Source organism: Mus pahari, chromosome 7 (genome assembly GCF_900095145.1).
Source record: "Mus pahari chromosome 7, PAHARI_EIJ_v1.1, whole genome shotgun sequence".
NCBI classification, from domain to species: Eukaryota; Metazoa; Chordata; class Mammalia; order Rodentia; family Muridae; genus Mus; species Mus pahari.
The window spans coordinates 60753272-60778208 of record NC_034596.1 but is presented as its reverse complement, the minus strand read 5'-3'; the positions used below and the strand labels follow the sequence as shown (position 1 = coordinate 60778208).

The window sequence follows — 24937 nt, the reverse complement described above, 5'->3', positions numbered from 1 at the left end:
TAAGCATAGGCCGAAGATTCCTGGAAGAGGAAGTCTGAACGGAGCCAGAATGAAGAGGCGGGGTCAAGGCCTTAGACGGAAATGACGCTACCTTGTCCGGGGCGGAAGTTTTCCACCCCACCCATAAGAGTTGAGGTTTGACCGGAGCAAGAGAGGATCCCATCCCGGGTTCCAGTTTTCCGTGGCTCCTCCTCCTGTTGCTGCAGGTGTTATTCCTGGGACTCAGGTATTTTCCTTTTGCTTATTATACAGTGGTGCAGGCTTTGGCGGTGTGTGCCCCGAGTGCCCCAGGAGCCAGAATGCGAGGCAAAGGACTGGACCGGAGCAGGCAGAGAGAGACGACATGTTCTGCACGGTGCTGGTTACCGTTGTAAACGTTCCACTCACTGCTGTCCTGAATGGGATTCTTTCTCCTGCAGACTGCTTAGCAGTACAGGAGAACCCAGCCATGGCCAAGCACACAGAGTACTTTTTTCAAAAAGACTTTCTTGTCGTTGGGGACCTTCCTCGCCCCGCCCTCTTCTCCCTTGCCTCCTTTTCCTCTCTTCACCCCCTGGCTGTGGAGCGTTAAAGGCTTCTGTCACTTTTCATTGCCGGCATCACCAAGTTTTCTTATAGATAGGTAGAATCAGTGTTTTCCCCTTTGCACTAAACGGAGTGCTTAAAGCCTTTATCCTGTAGCTCCTCTGTGGGACTCTTCCTTTCGCCCCACCTCCACCTTTCCCATCTCCCCTAGGATACTCCAGAGTCTCTGCAGTCTTTCAGTCTCCTGGAGACGGAGATCGCTAGACAATTTCAGTTGTGGTGCAAGATCTTGGCATTACAGTCCTAAGAGAATTCTGCCCAGAGGATTTAGGTTGAGAGACATTATTTTAAGCAAAATGAGAATTTGATGGCTGATGTGTTTTTCTCTTTGTAAAAGAAACTGTAAGTAGAATCAATTCAACTAAGAGTATAACCTATAAGGCCACACCCCTTTGGGGCATGAAAGAGCAACTTTTGTGGCTGTACTGTATTTGAAACATTAATTGCTAATTATTTTGTAGCCCAAGCTGGTCTTGAACTCTTGACCCTCCTATCAGTCTTCTGAATGTTGAGATTACCAGTGTGCACTGTCAAACCAAGCTTGAAAACAGATTTTTTGTTGTTCGGCACACTTTTTTTTTTTTAATTCTATTATACATAAGTACACTGTAGCTATCTACAGACACCTCAGAAGAGGGCATCAGATCTTATTATGGATGGTTGTGAGCCATCACGTGGTTGGTGGGATTTGAACTCACGACCTTCAGAAGAGCAGTCGGTGCTCTTAACTGCTGAGCCATCTCTCCAGCCCTCGGCAGACTTTTTAAAGAAGTAATACAATTACTTTTCAGTGAGAAAAGACAGAGTTATAATTTGAAGTTCCAAGCTTATATTCTTCAAATGCAAGTATTTCTGTCCCTCTTTGTATCAAATGGATCTCTCTCAATTTTTATTTTATTTTATTTTTTGAGACAGGGTTTTCCTGTGTAGTCCTAGTTGTTCTGAACTCCCTGTGTAGTCCAGGCTGGCCTCCAACTTAGAGATCCGTCTGCCTCTGCCTCCCAAGTGTTGGGATTAAAGCCCTGTGCCACCATACCCAGCTATATTACTTTTTGAAATCTTGAAATAATTGAGTCACGTGTATCAAAGTGCTTTATAACAATAATTAATAGTCCTGGTGATGCAAGTTGAAATTGTATTTATTACTTTTTAGTGTAGCATAATTAAAATATATTTTTAATTTTTTTATTTTGGAAAAAGAGTATTAATATAAATAAGGCTATATAACCATGTATCCTGTGCTTTGCTTTAAAGCCTTGGTGATTTCTTCACTTTCTTTTGTCTTCTGTTTTGTGGTTTGCTGCTGCTTGTTGCACTGTCCTGAACACTGAACTGAGGGGCTTTGTTCATGCTGGGAAGTGTTCTGCCACTGAGTGTTGTCCACAGCCTTCATTCATCATTTGGATGAATATGTAGATCTGTCCGAGTTTGGTTTAACACATATATTTTAGTAGAAAAACAGTAACAGATGTGCTGCTGTCCCCACCCATTTTCTATTTTTAGAGAGAGTAAGGATGGAAATGAAAACCAAGAGATGACACCAGTGCTGGTCAGTGAGAAAGAATGACTACCGGGTGGCTGGGTGGAGGTCTTAGAGCACACTTGCCTAACATATGCAAGGTTCTGAATTGCACCTACACTATTATGGGAGCTTGGGTGCGGGGGGGGGGGGGACAGAAAGACAGATTCTCATATCCAACCTCAAAAACTTAAATGTATACTTCTTTTCATATGAGCTGAGACTTCAGGAACCCAGTCTACATGAAAGGGAACAGGAGAATGATGTGTGCAGTAGAGTGTACACATTAGAATGCCAGTTTATGTTGGAATAGAAGGTAATTCTTTCTAGTGACCAGAATTTTCAGATTGAAAAATCCAGCAAACTCTTCATGTATCTAAGAACTTAGGAAGCCAAGTTACTAACCAGACCGAGGTTGTGTTGTAATCAGTATCAAAGAAAAGGAGCTTAGGAGGTCTTGGATAATGTTTCATTATTGGTTATGGCATAAATATAAGAATTTTCCTTTCCCTCTGCAAAGAACAGTACTGAAGGGACCTGGATCCATACATCAAGCAATGGTCCTATTATTTTTCTGCAAGCAAAGTAAAATGAGTCCTTCTTTCTCTCAGATCCCTGTAGCTCAATGTGTGTTACAGATTGTAATTTATTTATGTCTGTTACATTATAGCTTTTAGAAAACTTGGAAAATACATTAGTTTCATTGTGGCTGTTTGGGAAATTAGACTACACTGTCAGATATCTTAGTACCTTTTAGGATTAATCTTATAGAATATAAATCTTATTTAATATATTTTATATCTATTAGAAGTACTTAAGTTTCTTTTAATCTTATTTTTGAAGCCTAGGAGTTCTTTCTGTATTTACTAGAAAAACATTTGTATGTAATAATAGAGTTAGATAAAGAATAGGGTTTTCTCTTCTGGTTTTTCAAGACAGAGTTTCTCTGTGTAGCCTTTCCTATACAAGATCACTTTGTAGACCAGGCTGGCCTTAAATTCAGAGATCTGCCTGCCTCTGCCTCCTAAGTGTTGGGAATAAAGGCATTTGCTTAAAAAAAAAAAAGTTTAATAAGATAATAGAAGTTCATTTTTTTGTTGTAAAAGTAAACCTCAGAAATTTGAATGGAAATATTTAGAGCCATACTAAAGGTTATAAATTTGAGTGCAACAAATTTTAATGATATCAAAATAATTTAAACAAAGTTAGCAGATTACAGGAAGGTATATGTTGCCTACCTTTATTCTTTGAGGTGTATTTAAGTAGGGTAAACAGTGTTTCTAGAGCCAGAGATAATGAATTTGTTGAATGAATCACTTTATGTATTTGTGTGCTCTTACCTAAGTTTTATAGGCATCCTTGAAATGTTGAAAATGAAAAATAAATCCTGTAAACTATAGAAGCCTGTACAATTTAAGAAGTTATCATTAATAAGTACAAAGCAAATGAAATGTTATTAGTATTAAGCAATAATTGTAGTCCGTGTGTTGTGTGTTATCTGATAAGTATTGTGCTAGCTACTTTGTAAATACTAACTTATCTAAACCTCTCAACAACCACTAGAGGTTTGCATTTTAAGGACAAGAGGAAGAAAATAAAACTCAAATTAGTCAATTTAACTCTTTGCTTAGAACTTTTAGAAGTTTGGTAAAAAAGAGGAAGGGTGCTAAAACTATCAGATAAAACTTGATTTTTTTTCCATTATTAATCTTTATGTTTTGTGTATTATTTGATCATATATTTTAATCTATTTTTTTCTGTGTCTGTTCTGAATCTTACTAGTTGTGTCAGAGCTTTAATAAAGTTAAGAAATTTTTAGTTTTTTAAAATTTTGTTTTGTTTTTGTTATTTTGTTTTGAGACAGGGTCTCTCTATATAGCCCTTGCTTTCTGCTGCATATTTCCAAACCCAAGATATAAGGATTCATGTTAGTGACAGGAAGCTAGTTTTATTTTGGTTTCTCTAGATCTAATAAAAATAATTGTCAGATGAAATGCAATTTTGCCACTTTATTCTATAGATATGTACTGGTAAAAATATATATTATAATTGGTTAAATTCTATTGTAAGGAAAAATGAACTGTGGGAAGAGAATTTAATGACAGCAGTTACAATAAAAATCTGATTTGTTAAATTACATTGGATTTTTTAATGCAGCTCTTCTTTTCTATTTATGCGCCTGCGACTGTGATCTCTATTTATATGGGGACAGTTAATTGCCTCCCAGCTGATTTCAGCACCACTTCTTTGTAGCTTAGGTGTCAATTAAGTAGATAGATACTACTCTTTATTACCTGCTCTTTATTATCTTGGTTATAACAACCTAAAATTATGAACTCTTCTTTTAACATATTATGGGTATTGGTACAACATGAATATAATTAGAAATGAAGTACAGTGCTGTTACCTTGTTGAAAGTTTGACATTAATACTGTTTGTTCGTTATTGACTAATTTAGTTCAGAGATACACAGTACTCTTTCGGTATTTGTTTTACTATAACAGAAGTTTAAAAAAATATGACTATCATGTAGAGGCAACTCAGCATATCAGATGTACTTTTACACCATCAGTGAAGGGAGTGTCATTACCTAGACTCTTCTTAGGTTTGTTTTAGTGCCCTGATGTACTGTTTATGTGATCTGGACATTTACATGTGTGTATATTTATTATTTATTCTTTATAGGCTTACACTTAGAATTGTTTGAGACAGGAAGCTTGCTCACTACCAACAACAATTAGTAATAAAGTTTACATAAAATTTATTTTTAATGCTCAACTAAATAATTACAATTAAAACTTTAAATAAAGAAGGTAAAATAGAAGGTTTCATTCTGTACCCAGGTTGGTCTGGAACTCACATAAATCCTCCTGCCTCAGCCACCTAAGTGCTTGGATTGCAGGCATGAGCCACCAGTCTCAGCCTGATAGCACATTTAATATACCCTGATATTAAATTACCATATGTCCAAGGTCATAGAGCTGTTCGGTACATTTGGCTAACTTTGGACTTAGACTTCTCTGGCTCTAGTTCATACTTTGTTCCCTATTCTTTCCTGTTTCCAGGGTACTTGCCTGCGCTTCTCCACAAGGTTGTTGATGAGATAAATGAACACAGTAAAACTGATAGCAAGGGTTTTAAAGAGCAGAAATTATTTTTTCTTTGCGTTACTTTTAGACATTTATGTATAAATAGCTAAGAACCAAGTATAATCAAAGTTATGAATATTGAATAAGTTACAAGTAAGATTTACAGTATGTAGGCTGGAAAGAGTTGCCCTGATTCTCAGTGTTCACAAGTGTAAGCATCACCAGGCGAGCTGAAAGCAGGCTCTCTGGCTCCCCTCACCTCTGCGCTTCCCCATTTTACCTTCTCTATTTAAAGTTCTATCTATAATTATTTTAGTTGAGCATTAAAAAAAAAGATTTATGTAAACTTTATTCCTAATAGTTGATGTTGGTAGTAAGCTAGCTTCCTTCCTTTTTGTGGTTAGCACAGACGAGAGTCTTCTAGGTGGGAAAACTCGTGGTCTTAAGGCTAATATTGATACTGGTAACAAATAGCATCTAATAGTTATTGGATAATACATGCCAGCACACAGAAAGACATATCCCCTTTTTAAATATTGTTTTGACTATGCTAAGCACATGAGAAAACATAAGACTTTACGATGACCTTCATGGGGTCATAGAGCTATTAAATAATTTAGACAATATTGTAATGTGAGCAGTCTGATTTTAGTGCTAAATCTCTTAAAATTATATTGCCATACTTATCTAGATCTGTGTAATGTGTATCATCTATGTGTGCGTGCATATATATATATATATATATATATATATATATATATATATATATTGTGTGTGTGTGTGAACACATTATTTACCAGTTATGTTATGCTTTTATACCACATGTACCATAGACCCTAGAGTGAATTTCTTATCCAATACTAAGAGGTAGCACAACATAGAAAGCTAACGAAATTGCCATGACCTCACTGCTAGACACTGTTTTAAGCATTTCATATGTATACACTTATTTAACCCTCAAATCAACCATTACAGTAATTAAACAGCATTTATCCTGTGACTTGCTACATAACCCTCAGTTTTCCATTTTCTAGACTCAGAGTCCTCAGATCTATTACTCATTGACATGATCTGAATTCTTCTCTTCAATGGGTGTTATGGTTTGTTTCAATTCCCTTTAAAGGATGATGCCCAAATGAACTGACATTTCCAGAACAAAATGAAAGTCTCCTTTCTGACATTCCATGCATTATAGTTCTATTAATAAAGCTTAGGCCCACAGCAGCTTAGAGTATTAAAATAGTACTGAAATTAAAATCCCTAAATCCTTAAAACATCCTACAGATTGGTCATTTCTCTCTGTTACGCTCATGCCAATGATTTGGAATGTTTATATTTTATCTCTATTAAAATTATTATGCTAATCAGGTTGTAGTGGCACCCCATACCTTTAATCTCAGCACTTGGAGGCAGAGGCAAGCAGATTTCTGTGAGTTCATGGCCAGCCTGGTCTACAGAACAAGTTCCAGGACAACCAGGGAAGGCTACACAGAGAAACTGTCTTGAAAAACCAAAAACCTAAAAAATATATTATATTAAAAGGCAGGTCTTTTGTTGTTCAGTGTTCGCTGCCCTTTGTGGTCACTACATAAAGGAAGGACAGAGCCCTGGAGTATGGTCTGATCCTACAATATACCACTAGAATCATCCCTCCAGACTCTGTTCTTTTAGTTGTTTGCACTGGGCATCTACTGATTTACCTACCTGAACTAGATTATAATTTTAGATTTGTTCTCAAAAATCTATAATTCTTTAAAAATCTCTAATTAAACATAAAAATACACTTTTCTGGTATAAAATTCTAAGCTCACTATGAGAAGAAACAGTCTCTGATGTGCCTTATTATTGATAACTCCTTTAGATTAGATTAGACTTAATGATCCATTTTATGTACTCACAGATCACATCATTATTATTTTAGTGTCATCTGGAGATAAGATGACTCTTCTCAGACTGTTTATAAAATTTAGTCTTGCTTTTGAGACGAGGGTCCAGTCCTATAGCACTGGTATTAACTTCAGGATCTCATTTCTAGGTCTTTGTATCTTAGTATGTAAATGTTTAGTCTGAGAGAAATATGTTCTTATGAAATAGCCATCTCTTGCCTTTCAAACTTTCTAGTTCCCATTGGCATTATTCTTTGTTCACTGTTTAGTCTGAATATGATTCTCCTTGTTAAACAGTGAGACAAGTGAAAATGGGGAGTGGTTTAAAAATCTGCACATATATAATTAAATTAATTGTATATAAAGGAATAGATTTTAGAGAAATTTAAAGTTGACCTAGACTTTTGAAATTTGTATTAAGGAAGAAGGATGGGAAGGGAACGGTTATGGACAATACCTAGCACTTAGTAAGAAACATTTGGAAGAGTGCACATTTTATAGAGAGCTGTAGCATTAATAATTACATGAACAGTATTGTTATGAGAGGCTATTGTAAGAAAGGATACAAATGAGTGAACATGGAGGTCATAGGAAGAGGCAGTTTAATAACAGTGAACCTTTACAAAGCCAGTCTGCACTGGTATATTGAGGTTGTTATTGAGAAAATTGCAAGTAGCTAGTGTTTCAATACTGATTTGGCTCGAAGCAACTTTTTCTCCACATATTGATTTTATTATAGTGATAGCTGAGTCTTTAATGAAAATACACAATGAAACATGTAGTTTCCATGTAAAATTCTTTATGGTATACAACAGTTTGGTTTTCCACTTTCTAATATCTATGACACAGGAGTTGAATTAGATAATTGTTAAATTCCTTCTAACTCCAGAAGCCTCGAACCCAGCAAATCAACAAGTAAACAAGTCTGGTTTGTACTCTTTGAGACACAGATTTACATCGGCATGGCTATTTTGAAGTAACTGTTCGTGTCTTATATTTTTCTGTAGATGGACCACACAGCCCCGACCTACATGCTTGCTAACTTAACCCACTTACATTCTGAACAACTTCTGCAGGGATTGAATCTTCTTCGCCAGCATCACGAACTCTGTGACATCATTCTTCGAGTAGGTGATGTTAAAATTCATGCTCATAAAGTGGTACTTGCCAGCATCAGCCCATACTTCAAAGCTATGTTCACTGGCAACCTTTCTGAGAAAGAGAACAGTGAGGTTGAGTTTCAATGCATTGATGAAGCTGCGCTGCAAGCCATTGTGGAGTACGCCTATACAGGCACGGTTTTCATTTCTCAGGACACAGTAGAATCTCTCCTGCCAGCAGCAAACCTACTCCAGATAAAACTTGTTCTTAAAGAATGCTGTGCATTTCTTGAAAGTCAACTTGACCCTGGTAATTGTATTGGAATTTCCCGTTTTGCAGAGACTTATGGTTGTCATGACCTTTATTTGGCGGCTACTAAATTCATATGCCAGAATTTTGAATCTGTTTGCCAGACAGAAGAGTTTTTTGAGCTTACACATGCTGATTTGGACGAAATTGTCTCCAATGACTGCTTGAATGTAGCTACTGAAGAGACAGTTTTTTATGCATTAGAATCTTGGATCAAGTATGATGTACAAGAACGCCAGAAATACTTAGCACAGCTGCTGAACAGTGTACGATTACCATTGCTGAGTGTTAAGTTCCTCACTAGGCTCTATGAAGCGAATCATCTTATCCGTGATGATCGTACTTGTAAACATCTCTTGAATGAAGCCCTAAAGTACCACTTCATGCCTGAACATAGACTCTCTCATCAGACAGTCTTGATGACACGACCTCGCTGTGCTCCCAAAGTACTGTGTGCAGTAGGAGGAAAATCTGGACTCTTTGCCTGTTTGGATAGGTAAATAGAAGGGTTTCTTACAGGAGTAATACTGACACATTTTATACTTTTTAAATGCGATGATTTTCTGTATTTAAAAAATTATTTTCCTTCTATTTGCTGTTTTAGTGTTCTTCCTCTCCTTTTTATTTCCTAAAATTTTACAAGGATATTTAATCATATTTTCATACATTCTCTGTGATACTCAATTATTAGTTCTTTCCTCACTACAAGTATGTACATTTGTCTATCCTGAATATATACTGATTTTTTCTTCTGTTTCACTATTTCTTCCTCTTCCTCCTCTTCCTCCTTTTCTTCCTCCTCTTCCTCCTTCTTTCCTCTTTGTCTCTCTCTTCACCCTTTCCTTCTCCTCTTCCTTATGGCAGGATGCTAAAGAAGAGAGCTAGCAACCTGTAATGAGGGCAGACTAAGGATAGGAGTTAGTGTGAATGAAAATAATTAAAGGAATATCAAAGAAATGAGAAAAATAAGAAACTGCCATAAATAATAACTTTCATGCAAAATGTTTTTCATTGTGTTTTTTTACAAGAACATTGTAAAACGTTCTTTTTATTTTCCTAACACTTTATAGCAGGGATTGCCAGTGTGTTTCTATAAAGAGCCAAGTAGATATTTCAGACTTATGGGCCTTCTTATCTTTGTTGCATCTACTCAATTCCACCTTTCTGGGATGAGAGCATCCATAGACAGTATGTGAATGTTTAAGCATGGATGTGTTTCAATAAAACTTTATTCGTAAAGGTAGATGACCTTAATTTTATCCCATAGCTATGTAACTTGCCAGCCTTTGATTTAGTTCTGTATGCAAGTCGCCTTTCAACACTGACAACAAATCTTGAGGGATTTTTTTTTTTATCTTTTCTTTCATAGAGATCACTTCTGAAAATGTTCATGTTTGATATATTCTTTTAATACTGTTGATTTCTTTCTAGCAACTTCCAAAAATCTGGTAAACTTTTTTCTTTCTCCAATAGAAAATTTGATATTTCATCATTGGCAATTCACATAGTGCAAATATTTAATCAAGTCTTATTATACATTTTCTTTTTTATTATTATTTTCTTTATTTACATTTCAAATGCTATCCCGAAAGTTCCCCATACCCCCCTCCACCCCTGCTCCCCTACCCACCCACTCCCACTACTTGGCCCTGGCCTTCCCCTGTGCTGGGTCATATAAAGTTTACAAGACCAAGGGGCCTCTCTTTCCAATGATGGCTGATTAGGCCATCTTCTGCTTCATATGCAGCTAGAGACTCGAGCTCAGGGGGGTACTGGTTAGTTCATATTGTTGTTGCACCTACAGGGTTGCAGCCCCCTACAACTCCTTGGGTACTTTCTCTACCTCCCCCATTGGGGGCCCTGTGTTCCATCCAATAGCTGAGTGTGATACATTTTCTTTATAACCTAAAACTACTGTTATTGAGATTTGGCTACAACTAGATTATTTGCCGTGGTAATCACCCTTGTTGATTGTTTGACTCATGCTTGAAAGAGTGGAATATTGGCATGAACTAAATAACTGACCTCATGACAGAATTCCAAATATGAGTATATATTGAAAAAAATTCTTGTATAATTGCCTCTTGGTTTCTCAGATATTAAAAGCATGAACTTGTTATTGAAAAATCAGAAAAAGGGCCTTATATTTATATCTAATAATCTTTTCCTCACTGAGTCTATCATAGCAAAATTTAAAGTAGCATTTTATTAAGCTGTTTACTACAGCATTATTAATAATTGGGAAAATTGGAACCAGGCTGATAACCATTCAGCTTAATTCTATACCAAATAGTGTTAAATAAAGGGCCTTCAATAAATTCATAATTTAGTAAATATACATTTGTATATAGTATGCTAATGCAATGCTAAAGATAATTCAGTGCAACTATTAAGAGGTGTTATGTATACCATTTAAGGGATTTAGTGAAGATTTTTTTTTTATATGGATGTTAATGTCTAAGTTAACTTATTTAAAGGAAAGCAAGAGCCAAGCAAAGAAGGGGAAGAAGAGAATGTGTGCAGAGACAGTGGCACGATGCAGTATAGGTCACACACAAAGGTAAAGGCTGTTTGGTAGTGAAAAATAGAAAATTCTGACAAGTGAGGCAGCTGCCAATATGAGCCGTAGCTGATATTATTATATGCCAATGGCGTGTGTGTGTGTGTGTGTGTGTGTGTGTGTGTGTGTTGCAAAATTATTTTAAAGAGGATAGTATAATGATCAGATTTGCGTGTCAGATCATTCTGGCTGAATTTTAGAGGAACACAAAAGAGCAAAGATTAGTATCTGAATGGCTAGGGAAGAAACTGTTGTAGAACTGCAGGCAAGGAAAGTTGGAGATAAATAAGGATTAGTAGTTTAAAGCATTGGCTGCTCTTGCAGCAATCCAGCATTCAGTTGGCGCTCACAACTGTCTATAACTCTTAATTACAGGAGCTCTGACACCCTCTTCTACACCACTTTTCCTGTCCCATGTAAGCACCAGGCATGAATGCATACAAAATAAAGAGAGAATGTGATGGAGGGAGGAAGAAAAGAAAGACAAGAGAATGGAGTAGTTTAAGAAATGTTTTGAGAGAGTAAATTGATGGAATTTGGTTCTTAGATAGAGAAGAAGCATGCTGAAGGAGAGGGAGAAAGCAAATATGGATGAGATCGTATACAAGACAAGGAGCCACTTTAGAGGAACAGACACTCGGTTTAGTTTCAGACATATGGAAATTAAGTGCCTATTAAATATCTAAGTAAAAAAGTGTCCTACTTTTTGTTGGATATGAGTACATATATCTATGTTCTTGTTTCAAAATTTGGAAGTCACACAGGAGAAATTAAACTATGAAATCTTTGATGGGCTCTTTTACCAGCATAAGTGTCTTTTTTTCTTTTTCTTTTTCTTTCTTTCTTTCTTTCTTTTTTTTCTTTTTTGGCAGATTAAGAAAAAGAATTGATTAATGAATGTCAATCTAGAACCATTTTAGAGATTTAAAAAAAAAAAAAAAAAAGAAGAAGCAGCAGCAAAGAGTTTCAGGGGCCCCAAGGAATTTAAGTTTGTCAAGATGGAGGGAACATGATCAACAATTCAAGTATGAAGAAAGATCTAGAAAGATAAAGATGAAAAAGTAGCTGTTATACTTGACAGTATAAAGATTAATGTCTAAAAACATTACAATGTGTTGAGAATAAATGAAGAAAGTGAAAGTAAAGAGAGCAACAGATAGGTCAGGAAGGTTTGATTTGTTATATTTGGTTCTTGAATAGAAATATCTGAGTATGTTTGAAAGAAGATCCCCATAAAGAAGAGAGTGGACTGAAGATTCAGGACAAAGGATAGTTCCTGAAAAAGCAGTGTCTTGAAATAGTAGGACAGTAGCAGAAATGGAATTGATAAGTCATAGAAAGACTAAAATATACAGATAGAACAAAGTGATGAGAGAGAGGGTCTGGGGAGATCCCGTTCTATGGTTTGTTTTTTTTTTTAATGTAGGGCTTAAGGCTTGCTAGAGAAGAAAGTGTGCATTAGGTGGCCAAGTTAGATAGAGGTAGCCAAGCTTCTGCTTAGACATAGGGAGTCATGAGGATGACGTACTGAAGATACAAGTAACTGGGAATATGTTAAATCTTGAATGGACATGTGGCAACACATTTACACCCCAAAGTGTTAATAAAACTGATTGCCATTTGCCCTTAGAAGACTTACTGGGGCCCAAATGTCATACCACACACCTGTAATCCCGGCACTTGGGAGACAAGCGGTAGGATAGTCATGAACAAGAGGTCATTCTAATCTACCTGAGTTCTAAGCCAACCAAGCCCACCAAACCAAACACTGTTTCAAATTAAAAACAAAAGAACAACCAAAAAACATTAGGATGAGTAGTACCGTTATATGCAGTATCTGCTTATATGAGTTATCTAGCATGAGTTAGGTAAGCAGAAATCCATGAATTCTAGATAATTCCCCTTTAGAACTTCTAGGTTCACTTCCAGTGAGATTTCTTCCTTTTTGTTTGTTTGGTTTTTTTTTTCTTTATTTGTTCCTTACACCAACCAATTTTCTAACACCACTAAGGTATTTAAAAGTTCAGTTCAGTTCTGATGTTAACACTCTTGGATTGGCCCAAACCACACACATAAAGGGCTTGGTCTCACAGCACTGCTCTGACTAGCTTTTGTACCACTCACTTACATAGTCTAAAGCTCATTTTCAGGTATTCTGCTCTCTTACCACCTCCTTTCATGCCAGCTTATTTCATCACATGTACTCTGGTATAGTTTGAAGGTATTCCCAAAATTTATGTTTTAAAATGGATTTGTTCTGAAAGAGAGAACTCTGGCTCCTTTCATTTCTCTTTGGTGGGCTGCCAATAGCTTCTTCTATGTTATAATATAGAAAGAATGCCTTGTCAGGAACAGGCCCTTGACCTTGGGCCTCTCTGCGTCAAGTACCATGAGCCAAGTATACTTCCATTGTTTATAATGTACCCAGTCAGAAAAGAAACGGACAGAAAAACTGATACAAGTAAAGGTGACTGCTGCTGGAGCAAATACCCGCAAATTGAGAAGCAGTTTGGAGCTGGGTCATGGAGACATGTTGATCAGATATGGAGGACTTTTCTAGATTTTCATTAACACAACATTAAAGACAGTTCGGGATCCAAGAAGAGGAAACAGTGTGAATCTTCCTAGACAATTACATGTGATAGTACATGGCCCCCATATTGTGCAAATATGGGTGGGAAAAGGCTATTGTGATGTAGTCTTAGCTATGAAGAACATCAGCTGGGAACTTGGAGGAAACACCACCCGTATTGTACAATTGCAAAGAACTTGTTAAAAATGTGCACGTTCCTTATTTTACATAATACAGCTTATGAGTGATGAGCGGCTAATATCCAAAATATATAAAAAGAACTCAAGAAGCTAATCACCAAAAAAAACCAGACAACCCAATCAAAAAATGGGGTATAGAACTGGCAAAACAATTTCTAAGCAGCAGTTTTTCCTGTGTGACTCTTTTTAAGTGAATGTGTGAATAAGATGTGTGAGGAGAGAAATGACCTAAAGATAGAATTTATAGAAAAATGACAATCTGAATGGAAAAACTGAGAAATCCACAGCCTTTTTATGTAAAGAGTTGAAAAGGTTTGCTTAAGAGCAGCCCAAAGCTATGACCATGTGAACTCCGCAGACTAAAGTGATCACTTCTCCCACCTCAGTATAGTCAGGCGTTGTTCCTTTCCACTGCTACCACATGTTACACACAAACATGTTCTGGTTTAAGCTCCCAGAAATCCTCAACTTTATGTGTTGTATTATTTTGCTTTTCATTATAATTTCCCACATACGAAGTGTCTCAAAGATATGAAGGTTTTCAACATTTTTATTTAAATATATTTCTTCAGAGATGTGCTTTCTCACCAGTCAGCAAAGTTGTGAGATTCATCTGACACTACATGAGGAAGGACTTCATTAACTTTCATGAGTGCTATAGTATATGGATGTAATATGGTTTTCATTTTAATGTTAAAATTTTACACATATGCAGAGTGAATAAACTCCACATGTACCATTTAGTCAATCATAATAAACAAAACCGAAGTTGGTGTAGTAGAATGTAGCCAGCACCCAGAAGAAACCCTGAACTCCCTACCTGTCCTTCCTTGCCCAAAGGTAATACCTATATGTGTTTCTGATCCCAGAATTAGTTTTATCTATTTGTGAACTTGATATGAATGAAAATATACAGAATTGTTTTGAATTTAGCATCTTGTTCTCATATGTGTAAAATCAATTTCACTGTGGTATGAAATGCCATCATTTATCTGCTTGATGCTTGCTACACATTTGGACTGTTTCCAGTCTTTTGGGCATCCACTCAGGTGCATACATATGTGGATGCATTTATCTTAGCCACATATCTAAGAATGTATCTTAGTCATGAGGCAGCAGCAGTACATCTAAATACTATACTATTTTGCCATTTTCTTTGTGATGAATTATTGTTTTGTGCTCCAGTGAACATTTTTGGGTATGTTGCCTACTAAAAAATTGGCTGTAGTAAATACTCGATAGAAGAGACACATTAAAAATGAAATTCTAAGTGAAGGTATGTATTCTCCACCTTGTCAGATAAAACTGTTTTCCAAAGTAGTTTGTACCAGTTTACACTCTTAGCCAGTGTGTCCATGTTTACACAACACTATTGCCAATAGTTATTTTCTTTCTGCACTTTGAGCAGTTTGGAAGGTACATCATGGTTTATTGTGGTTTTGATTTGCATGACCTTGATTATTAACAGAAATAAACATGCTTGTTTATGGGCCATTTGTGTATTTTAATCTATTATTTCTCTGCTTATTCATTAGTGTGGAGATGTACTTTCCTCAGAATGACTCTTGGATTGGTCTGGCGCCCTTAAATATTCCTCGCTATGAATTCGGAATATGTGTTTTAGACCAAAAAGTCTTTGTTATAGGTGGTATTGAAACTAGCGTGCGTCCTGGTGTCACTGTCAGAAAACATGAAAATTCAGTGGAATGTTGGAATCCTGATACAAACAACTGGACTTCTCTCGAGAGAATGAATGAGAGCCGAAGTACTCTTGGAGTGGTAGTACTCGCAGGAGAAGTTTATGCCTTAGGTGGATATGATGGACAGTCTTACTTGCAATCTGTAGAAAAATACATCCCCAAAATAAGGCAATGGCAACCTGTGGCCCCAATGACAACCACAAGGAGTTGTTTTGCTGCAGCTGTCCTGGATGGGATGATATACGCCATTGGAGGCTATGGTCCTGCTCACATGAACAGGTATTTAAGACAGTGATTGAACTGCTTATGATTTTAGATTTCTACAGAAGCAAACCTTACATTCATTTCTGAGTTTTAAGTTTGTATGTATAAAGTACTTTTTAATATGCTTAAGTAATATTGACAAGTATATGGGGATTTAGACTGCTCCTAAGTGTAATATTTTATATCACTGAGGTTCAAATCTCTATTAAATTTTAAATTCAATCAATGTAGTAAACTGCATTTTAGAGCTCAGAAACCTAAAAAGACAAAGTGAGATTTTTGTATGATGCAATTATGTTTATCATGTGAGTGCATGATCTTTTCTCATGCTTAATGAATAAAGTAGAAGTACAATTCTTGTATTCCCATGCATTATAAAACATAAAATTAAAATCTTGGGCCAGTGAGGTGGCTCAGTGGACAGATGTGCTTACTGTTCAACTGAGTTTGTCTTGCATACTGTGCTCAATCTCTGGACCCCATGATAAAGGGAAAGAGCCATAGTTCAAGAGCCTTTCTTGTCTTTTTGTGGTACATTCATGCCCATATTCATGTGTACATAATAATTACTATAAAGAAGCAGCTTTTAAAATTAAAATATTTCATATTTCTTCTGGATTATTTGGTCATACTACACATGTCATCATACTATTAGAATAAGAATGATTTTTATATTCTGTAATATACTGAATAAAGGAGAAATACAAATAAGAAAAAGTAAAGTTCACAAGTTACCGACTGTATGTACTGTGAATCACAGTTCTAAACCTTTGTTTAATATTTGCTCTAAAGATTTTTTTTTTGTATCTAGTAGTAGTGTTTTACTCACTATGAGCAATCTAATGAAAAAGACTTGTGCTTAAATGTACTGCACCACTATTTTGTATGAGGGATTGTGGCATCCATGGAGTCCCTCATGGATATCTGCAGTCCCTCATGGATATCTAACTGTATAAAAGAATAACTGTATAAAAGAATAACTTTCAGCTATTGTATCCTGTTCACAAAGTAAACTCTTTATACTTGGTATCTTATCCACAGATACCTAAACATTTAGGACAAATTATCACTATTTTTATCTGTTGAATTTTAAAAGTGTGGTGGGCTTTAGTTTTTCAGGACTAGCAAGAAACAAAACTGACCTATGAACTAATTCTTCATCATGTAAATCCTTGCAGTGTGGAGCGTTACGATCCAAGTAAGGACTCCTGGGAGATGGTAGCGCCCATGGCTGATAAGAGGATTCACTTTGGCGTTGGAGTTATGCTAGGTTTTATTTTCGTGGTAGGTGGTCATAACGGTGTCTCACATTTGTCAAGCATTGAAAGATATGATCCTCATCAAAATCAGTGGACAGTGTGTAGACCAATGAAAGAGCCCAGGACAGGTAATGTTTTTTATATTCATTCTTATGTTTGTTTTGTGATACTGGGAATCCCGGGCCTGCACATGTAAATACTGTACAACTGAACCACATCTTGAGCTGTTAACTCATTAGACTCAGCATAGTGATATTCTTATAATATTAGCACCTTGGACCTTAACAGCATATTTGCTAGAAAAAATTACTTGTGTACTTGTGTATATGTGTGTGAGAGAAAGACAGACACAGAGATAAACAGAGGGGAAGAGAGAGCAGCAGGTACACAGTGTGGTATACCACATGTGTGTGAAGGTCAGAGAAGAATTTTACAGGAATTGGTTCTCTCCTACCTTGTTTCGAGGCAGGGTTTCTTTTCATTTCACGCTCCTACGCTGCATACTGGCCTTCACTCTTCCAGCCATTTCTTCTGACTCCATCTGCCTCCCACAATAAGCCACTATAAGCACAAGTCTCCGGGTATCTTTATTATGTGCTGACTTTCTTTCCTCTGGGTGTGTATCAAGAAGTAGGATAGCTGGATGCTACAGTCGTTCTATTTTTGCTGTTGTGGGGAATTCTATACAAACTGCAGTCATGGATGGACTGACTTCCACTGTCCCTGGTTGTTGTAGCAGTTTCTTTTCTGTGTGTCTGGTAGAATGGAATCTCAAGACACTTCTGATCATCATTACTTTGATAGCTAAAGACTGTTGGACATTTTTTCATGTATTTAAGATTTGTACTTTTGAGAGTTCACTGTTTAGTTTGTTTACTCTTTTATTGATTTGGATGTTTGTTTGAGTCAATATATTCTGAATATTAGTTTCTAATTAGATAAATATCTAGCCTCGTTTTTTGTTTGTTTGTTTTATGGGCTGCTATTTCACTGTGATCATAGTTTCCTTTGCTGCTCAGTCTTATTTCTCAATTAATGTTTACTAAATGGTCAGAGTCCTTGTCAGAGAATTGTTACCTAACGTCTCTCTAACTTGAACAATTTTCCGTTTATTTTCTTTTTGCTGCTTTAAAATTTTAGATCATACACTGACATTCTTTTTAATGTATTCTGAATGGGTTTCTGTATAGGGTGAGAGACAGGCATTTAGTATCACTCTTCTGTGTGTGGATTTGTAACTGTCACAGCACCGTTGGGTAAAGAGGCTTTTTCCAACATGTGTTTCTGGCTCTGTTTTCAAGGTGGCCATAGCTCTGGGGTTTGTTTGTAGGTCCTCTGCTGTATCCCGTTGATCTAAAGGAGTGCAAGTTTGTTTGTTTGTTTGTTTGTTTGCAAAACCATTTATTTTTATTTGGGAACTGTGATCTTTAATATTTAGACTTATTAAAAGGTGTATTAATTTGGTACTGTTGCATTGTTTTCTCGGGTCTCATTTGATTATGTATCCTACCTAGCATTATTTGTTTCCTGTGACGACTTGAGTGTTCTTATACTTTCCTTTCTAGGATCTTCTTTTTTTTTTTTTTTTAAGATTTATTTTTTTATTTATTTATTTATTTATTTATTTATTTATTTAATGTATGTGAGCATTTTGTCGCTACTTTTGGACACACCAGAAGAGAGCATCAGATCCCATTACAGATGGTTGTGAGCCAACATGTAGTTGCTGGAAATTGAACTCAGAACCTCAGGAAACCACTGAGACATCATTCCAGCCCCTAGTATCATTTGTAATATGTCATGGAGGAGAATTTATTTTCTGATCTTTTCTATTTGGTGTTCAATAGCTCTCTTGTACTTGGATAGACATTTCTTCATTAAGTTAGGGAATGGTCTTCTGTGGTTTTGTTTTTTTTTTACTGAAGATATTTTCTTTTTTTTTGTTTGTTTGTTTGGTTTTTTTTTGTTTTTGTTTTTGTTTTTTGAGACGGGGTTTCTCTGTTTAGCCCTGGCTGTCCTGGAACTCACTTTGTAGACCAGGCTGGCCTCGAACTCAGAAATCCGCCTGCCTCTGCCTCCCGAGTGCTGGGATTAAAGGCGTGCACCACCACACCCGGCTCTGAAGATATTTTCTATGCATTCACTATGATTTCCTCTTTCTATACCCTGCTTGGGTTCCTTAAACATATTTATAATTTCTGTTTAGAATCTTTGTCTTGTACATCAACTAAATTTCTTCTTTCCGGGAACATTACAAGTAGGGGTGCTAATTTATAGAGACACACTGTCTTCATTATTCATGCTGTTGGTGATTTTTACAATTGAGACCTAGGCATCTAGAATTTGGTTATTATTGTTTTGTTGGTGGTGGTGTTTGTTTTTGTTTGTTGGTTTTGGTATGGCTATCTGGTCTCATCTTTGTTGAGTGGCTGTTTGGATCTTTCTTTGCTGTTGCGCAGTTTGTCAGGATGTGGGCCAGCTGAGTGGCGCTTGGTGTTCAGAGGCCACTCTGTACTGAAGTGTGAGAAGTGGTCTTAGCTCATCCAGGGATAGATGCAGTAACATCTGAGCCTAGGAGCTTAGAAGATTCTCATTGCCAGTACTCACAAGTCTCAGGAGAGTTCTCCACGTTCTATAGTTGATCCTTGTTGGTACCAGGGGCCAGAGTCGCAGTGGGAGTGTGTAGTCTTCATTGGGATGGGGTTCAGGACATCCTGCTCTCAGATAGAGACAAGTGAGGTAGATGTCCAGTACCTGGAAAATACAGAAGTGGATGCTCACAGTCATCCATTGGATGGAGCACTAGGTCCCCAATGAAGGAGCCAGAGAAATACCCAGGGAGCTGAAGTGGTTTGCAGCCCCATAGGAGGAATATCAATATAAACTAACCAGTACCCCCCCCCCCAGAGCTCCTTGGAACTATACCACCAGAGTCACTCTTATTATGTGGATTTAGCATCGGGACTTTCCACAACTTACTGTGGTCCTCTGAGACTACACAGATGAGTCAAGCCAGTGACAAAGCACAGGACTGTGATTATCTTGTGTGCCAGGGCTTTTCTCTCTCATCTAACTATAGCTTTGCCTCTGCAGTGTGGCTTCCACTTAGAGTCAAGTAGATCCCTTCCCATGAGTCTCAGTCCAAGTCACAATGACTTCTTGCAGTGCTCAGTCACTGAGAAAGGTGTGGCCTTTGTTGTTTAGAAATGTAGAGATGTGGAATGTTGTGCCTTCTTCGCTCATGTTTGAGTGTGAGACCTCTACTGAGATGACTGCCACCCGTGTTACCAGTGAGCAAGCGTGAAAGTGCAATCTATGTGCCTGCCCTGTAACATGCCATGGAGAACAGGCTGGTCTCGAAGTCAGAGAGATCCACCAACCGCTGTGTCCAGAGGACTGGCATGAAAGCTCTGCATCACCATGCCAAGCTAGAAATGCCATTACAAACTTCATTTTTCCAGTGTGTCACCTAGTTGGCACGTGGAACCCTCCAGATCCTTCCTTTCTCACTGGAGGATGCGCCTCTTGCTCTGCTGTTGGCGGAGTGTTCCTTGGTAGATTTCTTCTTTTACAAATGTACACTTCTGTGTTTTGGTGTTCCACCTGGGCTTTGCCTGCTGCTCACTGTTTCTCTCCCCTGCTTCTCCACACCAGCCACATACCCAATGGTTTCTGCAGATTCTTAAGGATGTCTAAAAGTATTGTGTGTCCCTAATCCACCATCAACCCTGCCTCCCTCCTCCCGGCTGCTTTATTTGGTTTATATATCTCTGTCTTTACATTCACTATCAAATAGTCTTTCCTCTGCAAAGAAGATTGTTCAGTCAAAAACGAGTTGGATTTTAGGATTTCTAGAGAAGAAACAAATACATCATAAGGAGAAATTGTTATTTTTGAAACCAAACTCAAATGACATTACTTAAAAGGCAGTTTTAAATGATAGAAATGTGAAAGCACTAAGTACAGTGAACCTTCTAAGTGATTACTGTAGCTTCTTTGGTACCCTCACTAAGGAAAGTCATGAAAACAATGAGAATGTTTAAAATGTAGATAGACTTACTATTTTTAGAACTATAAATGGTAATGTCTAAGAGGATTTTTAAGACATAAGTTACATAGTGTGAGGTATTTGAAGACATGACAAAAATGAATGGTTTATAGAAAAACATACAAATATACATTATAAAATATACTGCTTTCGTCCTAGTTCTTTAAGAATGCATGGCAATTACCCTGATCTGATCATTGTACATTGTCACACTGGACCCTGTGAACATGTATAATTATTGTGTGTTGAAAGAAAAAGCATATTTTGAAAATGCTTTCCTGTAGTGGGCAACTGCCTGTTTTGTTAAGAGTTTTGGTTTGTTTCTTTTTGTTTGTTTGTTTTGTTGGCTTTTTGTTTGTTTATTTCCTAGTAAGCCTATATTGCTGTATGCCTGTATAATTATAGGATATTATTGAAATGAGTTTTGAAAATGCATTAAGATAATAAATTATTCTCTGTGAGACATACTCTACTTCTTAATTAACCTGTTTGTTCTTTTCTTTTCTTTTCTTGCTGTGTTAGGAGTTGGTGCTGCAGTAATCGATAACTACCTTTATGTAGTCGGTGGTCACTCAGGGTCCTCCTATCTGAACACAGTACAGAAATACGACCCTATCTCAGATACATGGCTGGATTCAGCAGGCATGATATACTGTCGCTGCAATTTTGGATTAACTGCACTTTGACAAGTGTGAACTTGCGGAAATCGCACAAGGTGGTACTACAGGAAAGAGTGCCCAGTGTCCTGAACCTGACAGCTAGCTGCACTGCTTTCTTTGTAACTTAAAGTGGCATGAAGACTCTGTTTGGTTGGGTACTTTGAACTGACTAATAGCTTGCTCTTGATTATTTAGTGAATTAATAATTAAACAAGAAAAAAAAAAAAAAAGGAAAGACCTAAGCAATTAAATTGTGCACTTTTCTCCACTGAGACTGGGAAAGTTTTTATGTTCCTACATGTAGAGAAACCTTGCTGCTTTTTAGTTTTATTTTCAATAATGTAAGCTCTTCTTTCTTGATCTGTATTTGATTTACCAGGATGAGAGAAGTACAGACTCTGGAGTGTATTGTATGACTGGATAAACTGTGGATTGTGATTGTTGGATGTAAATTCATATGCTTCACATGGTGTGTGTGTTTGTTTTTTTAAAAAGGGCTGCTTTTACTTCCGGTACTTTTAAGGATTGTAAATAACATGTCAATCATCTGAGGGCTCTCTGATAAATGATTTTAGGGCTAATAGTATGGTAAGGTTGCAAAACAGTGGTTTTAGTATCATATTTGGGGCCCTACTTTAAGACATTGCATATTTATTGTTTATGCTTTTTCTGTATGGGCTGATTGAACTTGGTTACTCATCTGTGCTTTGGTAAGCAGGGATAGAAAACTAATTATGTCTGTTTCAGTTCTTTAGTGCTACACAGCAGGCTTCTGATAGTTGATGTAAATATATTTGAAAGGTGTTTAGTCTCACCCTTGATGCAGTGTTTTCTTTGATAGATTCTTAATTTTAGTTTTTTTTTAAGGTCTTCATTTTGTTTTCAGTGTTTAAATATAAAAATGGTGCTAACTGTAGGATGTATAATGAAGCTATAACCGATGTTATTTGGGTGTCCAATGTGAGATGCATGATACACTTTGATTAGCGTTTTCATTTTTACTGGCTTAATTTGTTTGTGCTTGTGTTAATGATTATATTAGTGTTAATATCCAGAACTCTCTGAATGGCTTGAGTTATACTTCCCATGGTTTTTGAATGGTGGCTTAGAGATGATGCTTTTTTTCCCCTTCTTGTTTTAGAGATTACATGTCCTTCAGCACAGAAATATATGCACCAAACACAGCGTGTTAGGCAGGTGCGCATTACTTCCTTCATTTCTTAGGTAACTGAATACTTTTAACTTATTGAGGAAAACTGGAACTTGATGTTTACTTGAATAAATGGTTCTAAATTTGGTTCTGCTTTGTTTAAAGAAACTATCTTTCAAAACAAAACTGTTTGTTACAGCAGCTGACGGCTTATTTAAGAGATAGTTAACTTATTTTTGCATGGTTTAATAAATATCTGTTAGTCTTTAACATATTAACTTGCAGTTTATTATGACGTTGGTACTTGCATTTTCATATTTAGTAATTTTGCTTTCATGTGCTTTATGTTTTTTTTCTTTTTTACCCACCTATAGTCTCTCTATAGTGTCTAAAAGATCAGTGAATATTTTTTTCCTAAGAAAAAACTCATCCTGCATTCTTAAGTGCCATATTGTTGTAACTGTTGTTAAGAAGCCATTTGTAATATAAAGCCTAGCTTTACCTGTTAGCATACATGTTATGACTCAAAAACTATAGCCGGGCAATTTGTAGTTTTTCTTGTTCTTCCATAAACTACCAGTTGTAGATTTGAGAATATACTATGAAACTATGTAAAATCATCTTTAGTCATAAAGTAGCACCGTACTTTATAAATATTTGCACAGATTATGAAGCCTTGCAAGTAATTTTTAGTCTCTTCTAATCTAGCACTTAACAGAAGCTAAGAAAATCAACTGATATTTTCTACATCACTTGTTTGAGTATCATAATGACACACAGCAATAACTTTTTCATTGATTTGAATAAATCTGTTGAATAGGAATAAGGTGCACTATGTGGTTGGCCTGAACCTTATTTAAAGAAAAGAATTTAAATTTACTTTTTAATCCCTAATTTAGTCTTTTTGTTTATATCAAATTATTAAATGTATTATGTTACACTAACTTTAATATCTTCCTCACAAAAGTAAAGTGAATTTGAAAGACTAGAAAGTTATTTAAATATAAGCATATCTATTCTAATCATTCTGTTTTAATAGTGGTTTACCCATGTATTGTTTCTGGTATGCAATTTATATATAATCTGTAGCCATTTGGTAAATTAGATCAAAAAGTATGTACTGATTTTTTTTAATCTAAATATTTTATCTGCAAAACATTCTGGGCAACAGAAGGATCATGTTCCTGTGAACAAAGTATAAAAACATACAAAGCCAAAAATAAAAAAAAGCACCTAAAGTTTAGAAATATACTTATTTTAAGAATACTGTTATGTTATTCATAATACCCAGGGCTACTATATGGCCTGACACCTGGTAAGTTTACAACAGAGATTTCTCTTACAAACTTGAGAAGTTTTATATGAACACTGTGCTGATAAGTTGTGAATTTAAAGTTCCATGTTTCTTATGCTAAAAAGGATGAAATGTTAGATTATAAATCCCCAGAATAAATGTTTTTAGAAATATATATATAATATATTACATATAGATAGATAGATAGGATATGTATGGTTATATCATTATATATCAATATACATATTGATATATATGTATATTATCATAATGTTTATCTATATATATGTATATATTCAAGCAAAATCTTGAAAACAATTTAAGACTGCTCAGAAATGTTTTGGGAAAGAGTGATGGGGAAATAGAAATCTGATCAATTGCAATGTCACTTATCTTTTATAATTATGTCAAAGAATGTGTATGCAGTGTTTGAGTATTTAATATTTATGTAGTAATTGAACTTAATTGATTTTTAAGGCAAACCCAAAGGATATTTGCAAGTTTCATGTTTTTGCTAATATTGCTTTAAATGTGAATGAATATTAAGTTATAGGCTTTAGTATCAAATGATAGAAAAATGACTCTTGGTGTTGAAAGTTTTTTATAGTTTGACATATGAGGACTCTACTACATATGTGTGAGACACCATATGAGATGCTGAGGTGGCATCTACTGAAATGTAGATAGGATACAACCCTCTCAAAAGATTAAAGTGTAAAGGAATTCATTACTCCAATAATTA

At 36.1% G+C, this 24937-nt stretch overlaps 1 protein-coding gene across 1 annotated transcript; it reads left to right on the top strand.

The window, feature by feature from the left end:
- The first annotated feature begins 51 nt into the window (after positions 1 to 51).
- Positions 52 to 21981, top strand: Klhl28 (kelch like family member 28). The gene is made up of 5 exons (XM_021201729.2): positions 52 to 226; positions 8087 to 8985; positions 15357 to 15800; positions 16964 to 17172; positions 21615 to 21981. Exons 2-5 carry the CDS (start codon positions 8087 to 8089, stop codon positions 21776 to 21778), a joined length of 1716 nt encoding a protein of 571 aa, XP_021057388.1. The 5' UTR covers positions 52 to 226; the 3' UTR covers positions 21779 to 21981.
- The last annotated feature ends 2956 nt before the right edge of the window (positions 21982 to 24937 follow it).